Source organism: Osmerus eperlanus, chromosome 1, assembly GCF_963692335.1.
Source record: "Osmerus eperlanus chromosome 1, fOsmEpe2.1, whole genome shotgun sequence".
In the NCBI taxonomy this organism is placed as follows: domain Eukaryota; kingdom Metazoa; phylum Chordata; class Actinopteri; order Osmeriformes; family Osmeridae; genus Osmerus; species Osmerus eperlanus.
This window is the reverse complement of record NC_085018.1, coordinates 10,457,090-10,470,895: the sequence shown is the minus strand read 5'-3', so window position 1 is coordinate 10,470,895 and position 13,806 is coordinate 10,457,090. Positions and strand designations below refer to the sequence as shown.

The 13,806-nt window shown below is 51.9% G+C and overlaps 1 protein-coding gene across 1 annotated transcript in view; it reads left to right on the top strand.

Moving 5' to 3' along the window:
• The window catches only part of uba7 (ubiquitin-like modifier activating enzyme 7), a 33,438-nt gene that overhangs the window by 8,327 nt on the left and 11,305 nt on the right, over window positions 1-13,806 (top strand). The window contains exons 17-21 of the mRNA XM_062458360.1: window positions 1,259-1,333; window positions 2,636-2,837; window positions 2,921-3,012; window positions 4,220-4,312; window positions 5,517-5,708. Coding sequence (XP_062314344.1) covers window positions 1,259-1,333; window positions 2,636-2,837; window positions 2,921-3,012; window positions 4,220-4,312; window positions 5,517-5,708 — 654 coding nt within the window. The remainder of the gene's footprint in view (window positions 1-1,258; window positions 1,334-2,635; window positions 2,838-2,920; window positions 3,013-4,219; window positions 4,313-5,516; window positions 5,709-13,806) is intronic.

Genomic DNA, 13,806 nt, shown 5'->3' with positions numbered 1-13,806 from the left:
CTAATTACATGTCAACACACTAGGGATGTAACAATATATCGTGGAACAATATATCCCAATACAAAAATTGTACAATATGTATCGTAGAGTTATGGCAATATTTTTACAATATGACGTCCGTTTGATCCTACTGGTTGAGCTACCAGCACGCGACCTACTCTGCACCTTCGTCATGTGTACATTCATTGCATTCACAGAAATCGCTTGAACTGAGTTAACTAAATTGTATGTACAACAAAGAAAGTTATTGAAAATGTTTAATGTTTTGGAAATAAATCTGTTAATTGAATTTCAGTTTAATTTTAAACAAAAATCAAAATATCGTGATACGTATTGTATCGTACACCTTGTGAGCTGAGTGTATCGTTACACCCCTACAACACACCCATTTGAAACCTTGCACCCTTGAACCATCGCCTATCAAAACAGTCTGCATGTTGAATAGTGTTCGACAGATAGCCCCCAGACAAGAGAAAGCTGTCTGTGGCGTAGATAATACAGTAGATGTGCCTCAGCTGCTGTGGAGAGACTCCCCTGCAGGGAGAGGTGATGTGGAGATAGAGAGATGAGCCTCTCTGCTCTGCCATATGGGCCTGGGCCCTATAGATCAAAGCCACAGAGCTGCTCTGTTCTTCTATCAGGGCAACAAACTGTGTTGAACACACACCTGATAACTGCATTAGTCTGTCTGGCCTGTGGGAATGGCAGATGATTACAGCCTGGGGAAGGGAACTTGGAAGGATATAGAAGAAGAAGAAGTTCCAAAAATAACTTCATGAATTGGTTTATAATTAGTGTAGGAATAGTTTTTAAAGTCAGTTCATACAAAAATAAAGGCTGGTGAATTATTTTTTTTTATTTTTTTTGTGGTTTATACTTGTGTTGTGATTTTCTTTCAGTGTTTTTTTTTTCCAGTGGTTTATGCCTAGGTGTGATATTGTTGAAGAAACCACCACTGTTCTTCCCAGACTTGGATTAGTCATGGGCAGTCCCATAAAAACTTCCCCTGGTCTGAACTGGATCTTCTTTCTGTAGTAATTACAAATGAGAAACGGGATTGTTTAAGGGGTTTTCCTCGCTCTTCTTTTTACATTTTCCATTTCATTCATTTAGCATATGTTTGTTTTGTTTTTTATATCCAACGTCACAAACAAATAGTGCATACAGAAAGCACAGTTGAAGATTAAGGATCAGACGTGCATCGTTCTCCAGTATTTCAGTGGAACAACAATTACACCAACTGTTCTCTTCCCCTCAGTTGACAAGTTCAGGCCTCCCCTTCTGGTCTGGAGCGAAGAGGTGTCCACATCCTCTCATCTTTGACCCCAACAATGTAAGTACCTGCCCAATCTTCCCTGTCCATGTAGAACTTATCTGCCACACGACCTCAACGACCCACTCTGGGTCCTTGTAAGGGCCAGTGGGAAGCTGATAACAGCCCGCATTCTCCACCAGCAAACCTTATCTCACCTACAACCCTCTTCAACAATGCCTGCTTCAGACCAAGGTGGATAACATCTATCTACCCCCATCACCACCTCCACACACACATGCACTGGCTCAGCCACTCACTTAGACACACACACACAGCCACTTCTCCACACACACACACACACACACACACACATGATGGGGTCATTGAGATGAGAGCTGGTCTAATGCGAGTGTAAAGTGTGAAGCCTGCTCGACCTGACACCACAGCCCCCGCTCTCCTCCCCCTCACTGTGATTCTGCCCTCGTCGCTCTCTCTCCTTCTTCTCTCTTTCCATCCTATCCTCTCACTTAACCTCCCCTCTTGTCCTTTCATCTGATCTTCTTCTTCTTCTATCCCCGGTTTCTCCTTTCCCGGGTCCCACTCCCCTCCCTCCAGTCTTCACCTTCTGCCCCTCTCCCTCTCTCCCTCTCTCTCTCCCTCTCTCTCTCCCTCTCTCCCTCTCTCCCTCTCCCTCTCTCCCTCTTCCTCTCTCTTCCTCTCTCTCTCTCCCTCTCTCTCCCCCCTCTCCCTCTCTCCCTCTCTCTCTCTCTTCTCCTGTGAGGTGTTGTCACCTCTCACTGGGTCTGAACCTGTCGTTCCGACACACAATGGCGCAGCGACAAAGGGTGGGATCCAGGAATGCAGGCTCGTCCACCAGCACTCACTGCGCTCTGTAAACAAGCCGTTCACTACCTTCAACTGCCTTTTAGATAGCAGTGTGAATCAGTGGAATCGCCGTTTAACAGTCCTCCTATCCACTCAATGGGTGGACAGTTTGGGAATTTCCCCCCCAAAAAACAATAAAAAGGGTCTTTGTCATTCTGTGGTTAGTAGTCATAATGTTGGATTTTCAAAGGGTTGTAACTGTGGATCTTCTGTGACAGTCAGACCTGGGTTACTCCATTCCATTTATCCCCACCTGGGTGTTGTTCATATTCTTGCTCATGCGCCCTGGGCATGAGATAGTCATGAGATGTCAAACATTTCCACAACCTTTTACCCTCCATTATGACAAGCAGAAAAAGCCTCTCTGTCGATCACACGCAGACTTGTTGGGTTTGCCTTGAGTTGGCTGTTGAGAGGTATAATCATTGAATTGACCCCTTTTCCTGCTGAGGTCGAGGGTCACCGATAGCTTGTGTTATGCTGTCGTGTATGTAGACCACCCATATGGACTATGTGGTGGCGGCAGCCAACCTGTATGGGCAGACCTACGGGATAGCAGGGAGCAGAGACTACGCTGCCGTCAGGAAGGTCCTGGAGAAGGTCCCCGTGCCTGACTTCACCCCCAAGTCTACGGTGAAGATCCACGTGACAGACCAGGAGATGGAGGAGGACAAGGAGAAGCAGATCGCCGATGTCGGTAAGAAATCTCCTCGTTTCCCTTCATCTCAGCCTGTATCTCAGTGTCTCGACGTGTGGCCTGTGACGCGTCCGCCTTTGCAGACCAGGGTCGACTGGAGGAACTCGAGAGGAAGCTAGCCCTTCAAGCCCAGAGGAGCTCAGCCATGCAGATGCACCCCGCAGACTTTGAGAAGGTAATGAGAGCGATGTTGTGTGAATACTGCTCACGCTGCATAACACAGGCCCCTCAGACACACTGGCGGCTGGACCTCGGCAGGGGGGGGGGGGGGGGTGTATGTTCACGCCCGCAGGGCCCCGACGTGGCCGTTTCATCTAAGGGGACCCTCAGTGACCCATGTCTGTCCTGGCTGCTGAAACAGCCCTGTGTGTTCTGGTGCTCCTCGGTGGCTCTGACACAACAGGGGCAGCCTGTCTGAACCCACATCCTGCTGGAGCCACTGTGAGGACAACAGAGCAGAGCATGGTGCCTGGGACTGAGGACCCTGTTCTTAAGACTCTATATAAGAGGTTTGTCTCGTCTCTGAGGACCTCTGTTTGCCCCCCCTCCCCCGTCCTCAACCGTGTCCCCCTGGTCTTTGAAGTGACACACTCTACACTCTACAGCCCGGAGGGCAGCCGCCTCCTCAATAACACTTTCTTTGTGCGCCCATTCACTGTCGTATAGATGACTCCCCCCTTTTTCTCCTCTTCCTCCTCCTCCGTCTTGTAATCGCCCTCTTGTCTCGCTATCTTTCGCCCATCCATCATCCTATAAACGTGAAGTCATGAGGAGTCGAGGCCTGGAGAGGACCGAGGATTGGCTGGATGTGTGGGAGGGTTAGGTAAGCCGAGTGTGTATCAGGTGGCTCGTTTATATGTGAAAGAGACGGTACAAAGACCATGAACACCCGCACGGTGCTCCTCCTCCTCCTCCTCCAGACCCGCGTAGGTCATGCTGTGGATGTCTGGAATGTGTGGAGGTGGATTCCAGGAACGTCAGGTTGCCAGTGTAGACCCATCCCCCCACCCACCCCCAGAGCCCCCCAGCTGTCCCTGAGTGACTGTCACCTCACCCCCCTGCCTTTGAGGGCTCCGCCATGACCTCACCGCCTCTGTCGCTCACGGGAGAAACAAGAGGATGTCTCGACAAGTCACGTATGACTATCCTTGAAGTGACACAGCAACAAAGGCTACCCAGCTCAAAGCAACCCTTGGGATCACGTCATTGGCACAGACGTTGGCTGAGATGCTGGTGCTGCGGTTGGTGTAAATGACATAGCAGATAGGGAACAACTAGTGTCCCGTCCCTATGGCGATTGGGTCATAATAAGACATGTTCGCTTTGACCTGTCGGGGTATTCCCCCACCTTCTGAAAGTAACGTTTATCATTTCCTTTCCAGGACGATGACAGTAACTTCCACATGGACTTTATCGTCGCCGCCTCGAACCTGCGGGCGGAGAACTACGAGATCCCTGCAGCCGACAGACACAAGGTGAGAACAGAGCCTGCTCACCGGCTCCAGTGAAGTTGAGGAGATGGAGGGAGGGTTGTACAGGGAAACAGGGGAGAAGGATCCCCCTCTTCCTGCAGAGATGCGACACCACACCTGGCCCCCGCGGGGCCACAGAGCGTTCGCTGGCAGGGGCCCCGGGGAGAGCGGGCACCACTCACCTTTGTTCCCGAGGCAGAACTAATCACAGCACTTTACCTGCCTGTCTCCTGAGACCTGCTACCTGAGACGCAGACTGGGGCCCACGCACCACACACACACACACACACATACGCACCACACACACATACGCACCACACACACACACACATACGCACCACACACACACACACATACGCACCACACACACACACACATACGCACCACACACACACACACATACGCACCACACACACACACACATACGCACAACACACACAAATACTCACATACGTACCACACACACACACACATACGCACCACACACACACATACGCACCACACACACACACACACACACATACGCACCACACACACACAAATACACACAGACGCACCACACACACACAAATACACACATACGCACCACACACATACGCACCACACACACACAAATACTCACATACGCACCACACACACACAAATACACACATACGCACCACACACACATACGCTCCACACACACACACATACACACGCATATGCACCACACACACACACATACGCACCACACACATACGCACCACACACACACAAATACACACATACGCACCACACACACATACGCACCACACACACATACGCACCACACACACACATACACACACATACGCACCACACACACATACGCTCCACACACACACACATACACACACATACGCACCACACACATGCACACACACATACACACAAACACACATATACGCACCGCACACACGCACCACACACATACACCACACCACACACACACACACACATACACCACATACACACACACACACACACTCACAGATGGGGCTTGGATGGGAGCGAGGGGTAAACAAAGGGTGACAATAGTGTTTTTCAATAGTTAATTATACTGGAACTCTCCTCAACTGTTTTGGTCTCTCCACATCTCTTTGATCTGAAACCACACAGAGGTCTCCACACGGAGACATGACGTTTCTGGACTTTTCCAACCGCCTCTCTCCTTCTCCCTCATTGGCAGAGCAAGCTCATCGCGGGGCGGATCATACCGGCCATAGCGACGACCACGGCGGTGGTGGCCGGTCTGATGTGTGTGGAGCTGTACAAGCTGGTCCTGGGCCTGCCCGCCATCTCCTCCTACCGCTCGTCCTACATCAACATGGCCGTCCAGCTGTTCGTCCTCTCCCAGCCCTGCCCGCCTCGCCGTTTCACCGTGAGTCACACAGACGCGTGCCGGGTCACACATCCCCGGCCGCGGCCACGTAGGAGCCCTAAGTTCGAGGTGAAGGTTGAACGGTGGTAAGCACATGAAAGTGCTTTTATGCCGTGTCACAGACCTCTTTTGTCGAGGCGAGTCGTGTTTAAGCGGGGATCGGTGGCTCCGTTTTGGGCTGTAAATCTTTTCAGCCTTATGTAGGATCCCCTACTTCCTCCCTGGAGAGTGTTAGAACAGCGAGGGAGTCGAGGTGAGCCCTGCTCAAGTGTGGATCCGTGGCCCATAAGCTGGGTGTTTAGCAGACTCGCCCTGCAGCCCCGGAGCAGGCGGCTCCGGGTAAGGTGCCGGGGTAACTGTGCAGCCTCCTAATCCGAGCCAGGCCACTGCCGTGTTTGCACAGCCCCGGCCAAGTCAATGCACAAAGAAACCCACTTCTGACAGAAAGAGAACGGCCCTTGTCCCCTAAATAGAGGAGGCCTTCAGTCACGAAGCCTACAGTAGCTTCAGATGTAACTTCAGGCTTATAAGGTTTTACTGTATCTGGCGTTAGCTGGGCTCGAAAACCCCTCGACAGAAAACAGGCGTCAGCTAATGAGAAACCCAAACCGTTTCCAGGGTCTAGCTTGGGGAGCTGGCCTGATGAGGTCATGTAGCGAGCTCACCCCCAACCCCCCCCCCCCCCCCCCAACATGCTCACCCTGGCTAGCCTCACCTCCTGAGGGGCTCTGACCTCACAGCAGTCCTGGTCCCGTCAGCGGGGGCCCCCGGACCCCTGACAGCAAGGTTGTGGGGGGTCAGAGAAGAGGGTAACTCTGTCTCCTGGGACCCGAGGCAGTGGCGAGGGGGGCCTTTGAGACAGTGTGGGTCTGGTTACAGGAGCCTGGAAGGCTGCAGCTGCATGGCAGGCTGCCCTGATGACAGCTCCTGCTGGGCCCGTCGTCGTCGTCCCCCCCCCCCCCCCCCCCCCCGGTGCTGGGGGCTGCAGGCTGACTCTCTCCTCGCCCAGAAAAACACCGGACTGGACACTCTCCTCGCAGACTCATGCTTTCTCTGGGCCTCCCGCTCCCGCACGACAAACATAGCTCACCGGAACGTGCTGGAACGTAGCTATGACTTGCTGCATAGATACAGACAGGCAAACACACATGGGCAAACCACACACACACACTCTCTTTCTCTCTCACACACACACTCACACTACACACCTGGCTACATATTGCCAACTTCTTTCTGTCTCTACGATACTGTAACTTAAACATGTTCCTTTTCCAGACTGGAAAACACCTCGAATGGAAAAGCTGATTCATCCAGTCGGCACTGTAACAACTGAACATTATACCACTCGAATATGAGTGGTATCATGGAGCATTGAGATCTCTCCGCTATGTACAGAGGATGAATACACACATTTACATTTAGTCATTTAGCAGACACTCTTATCCAGAGCGACTTACAGTAAGTACAGGGACATTCCCCCCGAGGCAAGTAGGGTGAAGTGCCTTGCCCAAGGACACAACATCATTTTGCAGAGCCGGGAATCGAACCGGTAACCTTCAGATTACTAGCCCGACTCCCTAATCGCTCAGCCACCTGACACACTCTTTAAGTATTTCGACGGTTCGATGTGAAGTATTTCGCAGGCACACGAGCACGCACTCGACGCAAACGGCTTGTTTCTCAGCCCGCTGGCTCTCTGCTCCTCAGTCTCCCCCACGTCTGGCCTTATCTCGATGACCTCCTCTGGCTACGACTCAGGAGACAGGCCCAACACATGTCATCCCCTCGCCGCCATGAACGATGAGCACGGTGTGTGCATGTCTCACGTGTGTCTGTGTGTGTGTGTGTGTGTCTGTGTGTGTTTGTTGCAGCAGTCAAGAGAGCAGATTAGATCACTGCTCAGCCCTCCTGACGGAGGGGAGGATGGCGTTGTTGTTGGGAGGGATGTGTGCTCCTGACATCTCATGTTTTGGAATAGAGCGTGCGTGCGTGTGTGTGTGTGTTCACCTCCCAGTGAGCGCGCAGCCTGCAGGTTACCCTGGCTCACCTTGACTGCGTTTGTGGATGTGTGCGTGTGAGTGTGTGTGTGTGTGTGTGTGTGTGTGAAGGGCAAGCTGTTGGGCCAGATGGAGGGGATGGCGTGAAGGAGAGGTACAGAGGGAGGAGCCGGCTTGACCCCCTCTGTCAGTCTAACCAGTGGTCATGGAGGTAAGGAGACTGGTGTACACGGAGGTTTCCAGCTGTGGACCTCCTCCGTGGCAGCTCCCCTCTCCCGCTGCCTGCCGTCCCAGGTATATATCTTCAGGCTGTCACAACGCAGTGTCACAGCCAGACGACTGCGTATGGTCTTGTCCCGGCCGTGTGTATTAAATGCCGCTTTATCATTTTTTTTTTTTTTCATCTCCGTTCTCTCTCTCTCCCCGCGCCAGACTAAATATCCTTCGGGATTAAGAGAGGCTTTACGAGGCTGCGTCTGAAGCGAGTGCAGCTGTCGACTCTCACTGGCGAGCAGACGTGAGGTACTGGGGGGGCTCGGTTTACCCCCACAGCCCTGATGTAGACCCCCCCCCCCCCTCAACCCCACACCGTGGTCCACTGTGGAGACCTCCCACAGGACAGTTGTCTCGAACAGGACAAACAGCTGGTTTCCTAAATAGGAAACTCCGTCCTGTATAAATATGTCAACAAACGGGTTGTGGGCCATGTGAGCGGGTTATTTCCCTCTCTGTGTTTATGTTTTGATGTTGGGGACCAGATGTGGGTCATGAAAAGAGGAATAACTTTGGAGTGCACTGAAACTTTTTACCACCGATGACTATCTGAGGAATGACACAGGGCTAAACAAAGCTAGCGCTGACTTGAATCTTGCTTCCTTTTTTCGTCGTTGCTCGCCGCCGCCGTGGTGTTTTCCGTCTCCAGTTCCTGCTGTCATGGATACGGCTTTTGAGGCCTGCTGAGCTTTTAAACGGCACTGTTACCTGTTTAATACGCCTCCTTAGTGCAGATGGGCTTGCATTCTTTCGCAGTGGAGTCATGTGATATTTTATCAGAACCCACAGGGGGACTTAGGCTCACACTGCTCTCTGTGGTGGGACCGTCTGAGGCGCGAACTTACCAGGACCACATCGTATCACCAACCAGCCTTCTCCCCAGATCCATAGATAGTGTTACCCCAGCACAGAACAACTGGATGGGGTATCTAGGCTTTCAGCGCCCTGCGTGTGTGTGGATCAGGGTGCGGGTGAGGAGGGGTGGGCCCTAATGATGCCCCCGAGTGCTCTTGACTGGAAACACAGGAGGAGGGGGGGGGGGCGGGGGGGGGGGCTGCGGGGGAGTAAGGCAGAAACATGACCCGGGGGCTAAATGGCTGTGAAGTGAAGAGTCTAGCCAGGCGTTCAGGCATTCAGTCTCGCTTGTCTCCTCCGCTCTGCTCCACACTCCTCCCGGCCCTGCATTCTAGCTGTAGTCTACGTATCTGACCCTCTGCCTGCACCCCCCTTACCCTCCCTCTGTCCTAATTGAATCAGCAGCGTTGGAGGCGAGCCCCCCTGAGTCCCGTGGTGCTCCTCGGCCGCCCCCGCCCCCCCCCCCCCCCCCCGCTCACACTGCAGCTCCGTTACGTGCCCGCACCAACTCCCGCCATTTCCTGCCTTCGCAGGAAGCGCTGCATTGAAACCAGATTTGTTTTTACTCTCCCGGAGAGCCGCCTGTGATCCGGCTGCTCCGCGCAGCGCTCCTCGCAGCCTCATCCGGACCACAGCTCTCCCTCCCTCTGTCTGCCCCCGCTCCCCGGCTCCCCGGCTCTGGGAGGAGTGACACTCTCTCTTTCTGTTTTTCTCTTTCTGTGTGTGTGTGGTGCGGTGAGGATGCAGGGGGAGACCACCCGCCCCCCCCCGCTGGTGTCCCCCTGGTTTAGGGGCTTGTCTGTGTGGGCTGCTGTGCCACAGGGGGGGCCTGACACCCAGCGTGAGGAGTGGAGAGTGGCTGGAGGGAGGGACACCTCTCTAATCGCGGGGGGGGGACACGTCTGCTGCAGAAATCCCAGGGGCTGAGTGAATAGGAGCGAGATCAAGATGAAGGGAGAGATTCAGCCCAGCGTGTGGTCGGGGGTTGTGTGCGTGTGTGTGTGTCTGTGTGCGTATGTGTGTGATAATATGATCCTCCTCAGGGACATGCAGCATGTAGCTGCGTTGTGGAGGTGTAACTCTAGACTGGTGAATAGCACTTACAGGATAATGAGTGATCAGGGACGAACACACACACCGCTTGGTGCCTTCTGGTGTCCCTCGCTGCCTTGTTTGGTTTGCGATCGCTGGTTTAAGCATTCTAACACACGGTGCATGTGTGTGTGTGTGTGTAAGAATTTGTACTGGTCCAGACTTTTCGCCACACTGAGTCAGTGAGTGGAACTTGGATACTCTTGTGTGTGTGTGTGTGTGTGTGTGTCCATCACCTAGGCAGGCTATAATAATAATGTCATGTCTTCATTTAGCAGACACTTTTATCCAAAGCGACATACACAAACAACCTTTTGATCTGCAGTCAAAAGCTCTACCCCTGAGCTACACCCACCCCAGGCTGCTCTGCTCTGTCCTGCTGGCCTGGCCTAGCCAGGCTTGGTTTTCCTCGAGCCTGGATCTCAATCAGGCTACAGCCAGGCTCTCGAATACCATCAGGGTACTGCCAGGGTGTTGCCACTACTAGGAGAGAGAGCGTGCAGAGCTGCATATGGCCCATAGCTACACTCCATATGTTTGATAACTGTGTCCCCAATGAATTCAGCCAGTAACGGATGACTCCAGACCCTGAACCCAGCATGCCTGTTCCTCCTCAGCCAACCCGGGAAGCGTGCAGTACATTCAGACGCCTCTGAATGTCTTTTTTCAGCCGTCAGCATCCCATAGTCGCCCGATGAGAGCAGATTTAGTCCCTCCGCATGTATTTGAAGGCCCTGGGAGAGAGAAGGAGAAGGAAAGAGGGACGAGAGAGGGAGAGGTAGGGAGAGGTAGAGAGAAGTAGGGAGAGGTAGAGAGAGGTAGAGAGAGGTAGAGAGAGGTAGAGAGAGGTAGAGAGAGAGATGATCTCAGGCTATTACGTTTGCTTTGTGGGATTAACTCTTGATGTTTCCCATCAAAGAGGCCCTGCCACTCCTGGCTCCCTTCCAGATCCATTCACACATGTGGCCCACCGAGTTCTGCTCGGTAAAACCTGCCTGTGTTCTCTCCGTGGCCCCCCGGTGGAGTCCCCTGTTCCCCCGGGCTGCTGTTGGTGTGTCTGCCGAAGACCCACGTCTTCAGAGAGACCGCAGAGAGAGAGAGAGAGAGAGAGAGAGAGACGCTATTTAATGAAGTGGCCTAATGAATGTGGGAGCCCTTTATCACATCAGCTAGATTGACTTTATGAGACGAGTGCGTTTCCCCATCATTCCCCTGAGGGCGGGCGTGCGTGTTTGTGTGTGTTTGTTTGTGCTCCATTCCCGCCGGATGACATTGGTGGCTTTACGTAACTCGTGCCTATGGGCGAGACGGCCTATTGATTTCAAATACTCTATAGTTGGCGTCGGCATGTATATTGCTGCCTGACTGCAGACGGTTAGCCCTGCAGTACTGGTGTGTCTGCGAGGGGTGAGTAGAATGCTACATAAATATGTGAACCAGATGAAAACTATTATCTCATTAAACTGATTTCCATGCAAACCTATCCTTGAGGAATGTGAGCAGGCCCTCTCCAAACCACAGCGTGTCCAACAGGCTCACGAGTTCCCTTCAGTTTTGTCCTGTGAAAGCAAGAGCGGCCTGCAGTCATTTGAACCATCCCGAGATATTTGTACTATGATAATCATGTGATCTGATCAAGAGACTCATTTTCCCCCACGTTTATTTTGAGCAGGAAAATATGAGTTATTTATCTGGAATGGCATTGCATTCTCGATGTTTATGTTACTCGTTTCCCCTCTCTCTCTCTCTCTCCCCCTCTCTCTCTCTCTCTCTCTCTCTCTCTCTCTCTCTCTCTCACTCTCACTCTCACTCTCCTCTACCACTTGCTCTCCCTCACTGTCACTTTATCTCTCACACACAAGCGCACACAACCAGCCAGGAATCCCTGTGGGGGAAGGCTAATCACACACCACATCAGCTGTGTGCCTCACACCTGATTCACAAATGTTTACTATGTTCAGGACAGAAGTCCAACACGTGCTTGTTATGATTCCAACCAGGACTCTCCCATCCATATACGAGGGAACTAAAATCGAGCACGAATAAACAGCCCGTTGAACCATGTTCCATAGCGCCTGCCTTAACCATAAGAGAGAGAGGGGGATGAAGAGATGGATGGTGGGAGGGAGGGAGGGACATATGGGAGTTATTAGAGGTCACCTGGTCCAGAGCTCCATGTCTGCCTGACTGAGGCGGAGTTCACATGAAGGTGTCAGAGGTGGAGAGGAGAGGCCGGCCTGCTTCCTTCCAGACCCGGCCCCATTAGTGAGATCATTACCAGCATATCTGCTGCTGCTCTCCCTGCTACTACTCCAGGCTACTGCTCTTCCAAAACGGCCGGTTCTTTATCTGTGTGTGCAGTGTGTGTGTGTGTGTGCGCATGTATGTGTGTATTTGCCTGATATGAATGTGTGTGTGCAAGGAAAGAAACGTGTCCAAATTTGTAATGGAAAATAGAAATAAAATAATTTATTGGTCTTAAATCCCAGCGGAACATAGAGCTGAGTGATTGGAGGAAGCTGTGTCCCTCAGGCTGTGTGTGTAGATAGTGTTTCTGGTCCTAATGAACAGGCCTGATGTACCTCCAGTGAGACAGGGAAGATTACTCTCCGGTGGAATGACATACTGCTAGTTTAGATCACTTCTCAAGTGTTCCACAAGGACATTAATTGGCAGGAAGGAAGTAACACTTGATGCTTTTCCATTGCATAATCTCCCAAATGTATAACCATGTTTCACTCTGTACTTATTCATTTTGGGTTTGACAGAATATGATGGCAATGAGATTAAAGTGCAGACTGTCTACTTTAATTTGATGATATTTCATGCAATTTTTTGGACAACCCTTTGCACAGATATTCCCTTTACTAAGATCTCTGAACAATTAACATTGCTCATCACAGAGTACTCCGATGTAATACCTTTTTGTATAACCTTTACATGTAATGACGTTCTGTGAGCTGACAACCGTTATCTTGTTAACTGTTACTCTTTCGAGCAAACACTACACGCATGTTAGCATGTCAGTGTCTGTGTACGATCATTCAGCAGTGAGCCGTACTGTCCTCTTCCTCACTCTGCAACAGTATGGAACACTTAGCCTCACGCCTGCAGGAGTCTGAGTCTGCGAGACAGCGTCCACCAGTTTAGCAACGATACGTAGATCTTTTGAGTGGCGTGTGTGTGTTTGTTTGTCCAGACGTGTGTGTGTGTGAGAGTTAATCCCAGATCAACAGGAGCATCCCATAATGAGTGTCCAGTGGTTGGGCCCCTGCTGGGCAGCAGAGCGGCGTGCTGATAAGAGCAGGGCAGGATCTGGGAGGGGGGGAGGGGGGGGGGGGGGCGCTGGAGAGAGCCTGATCAAACAAAAAAACACACTTCCTGTGTTTTCTGTTCCACAAACGTTCGCATTTCGGAGAGCGCACCGCGTTGCACCGCGTTGATTCCCGAAGCTACTCAGTTGAACCGTTTTGTTAAAACACAGTCAACTGTCAACAGTGGTTGCAAAAAAGTGGAACCACTGGTTGACACTGGTTTGACAGCATGCATCCAGTCTTTCACATTTCTGCCTCGTGATGAGTCACCCAGTGTGACTGTGTGTTTGGGTCTCACCCTACGTGTTATGGAATATAACCGCATGTAGGTGCTCAGGTCCGACATCCCCCCCCACCACGTCCTCTTCAGACAGGAAGCAGCTTGGGCGGCTGCTGGGTTTCTGTCCGTCACAGCCGGGGGGGGGGGGGGGGACTATCTAAGATATGGGCAGCTGTCAGTAAACAAGTCCGTTTCATCAACTTGGAACAGGGAACCTATTTAGATCAAAGAGGAAGAGTTGAAAATAGACTGGCAAAGGTGTTCACGTGGAGCTCGTGTGACGGTGG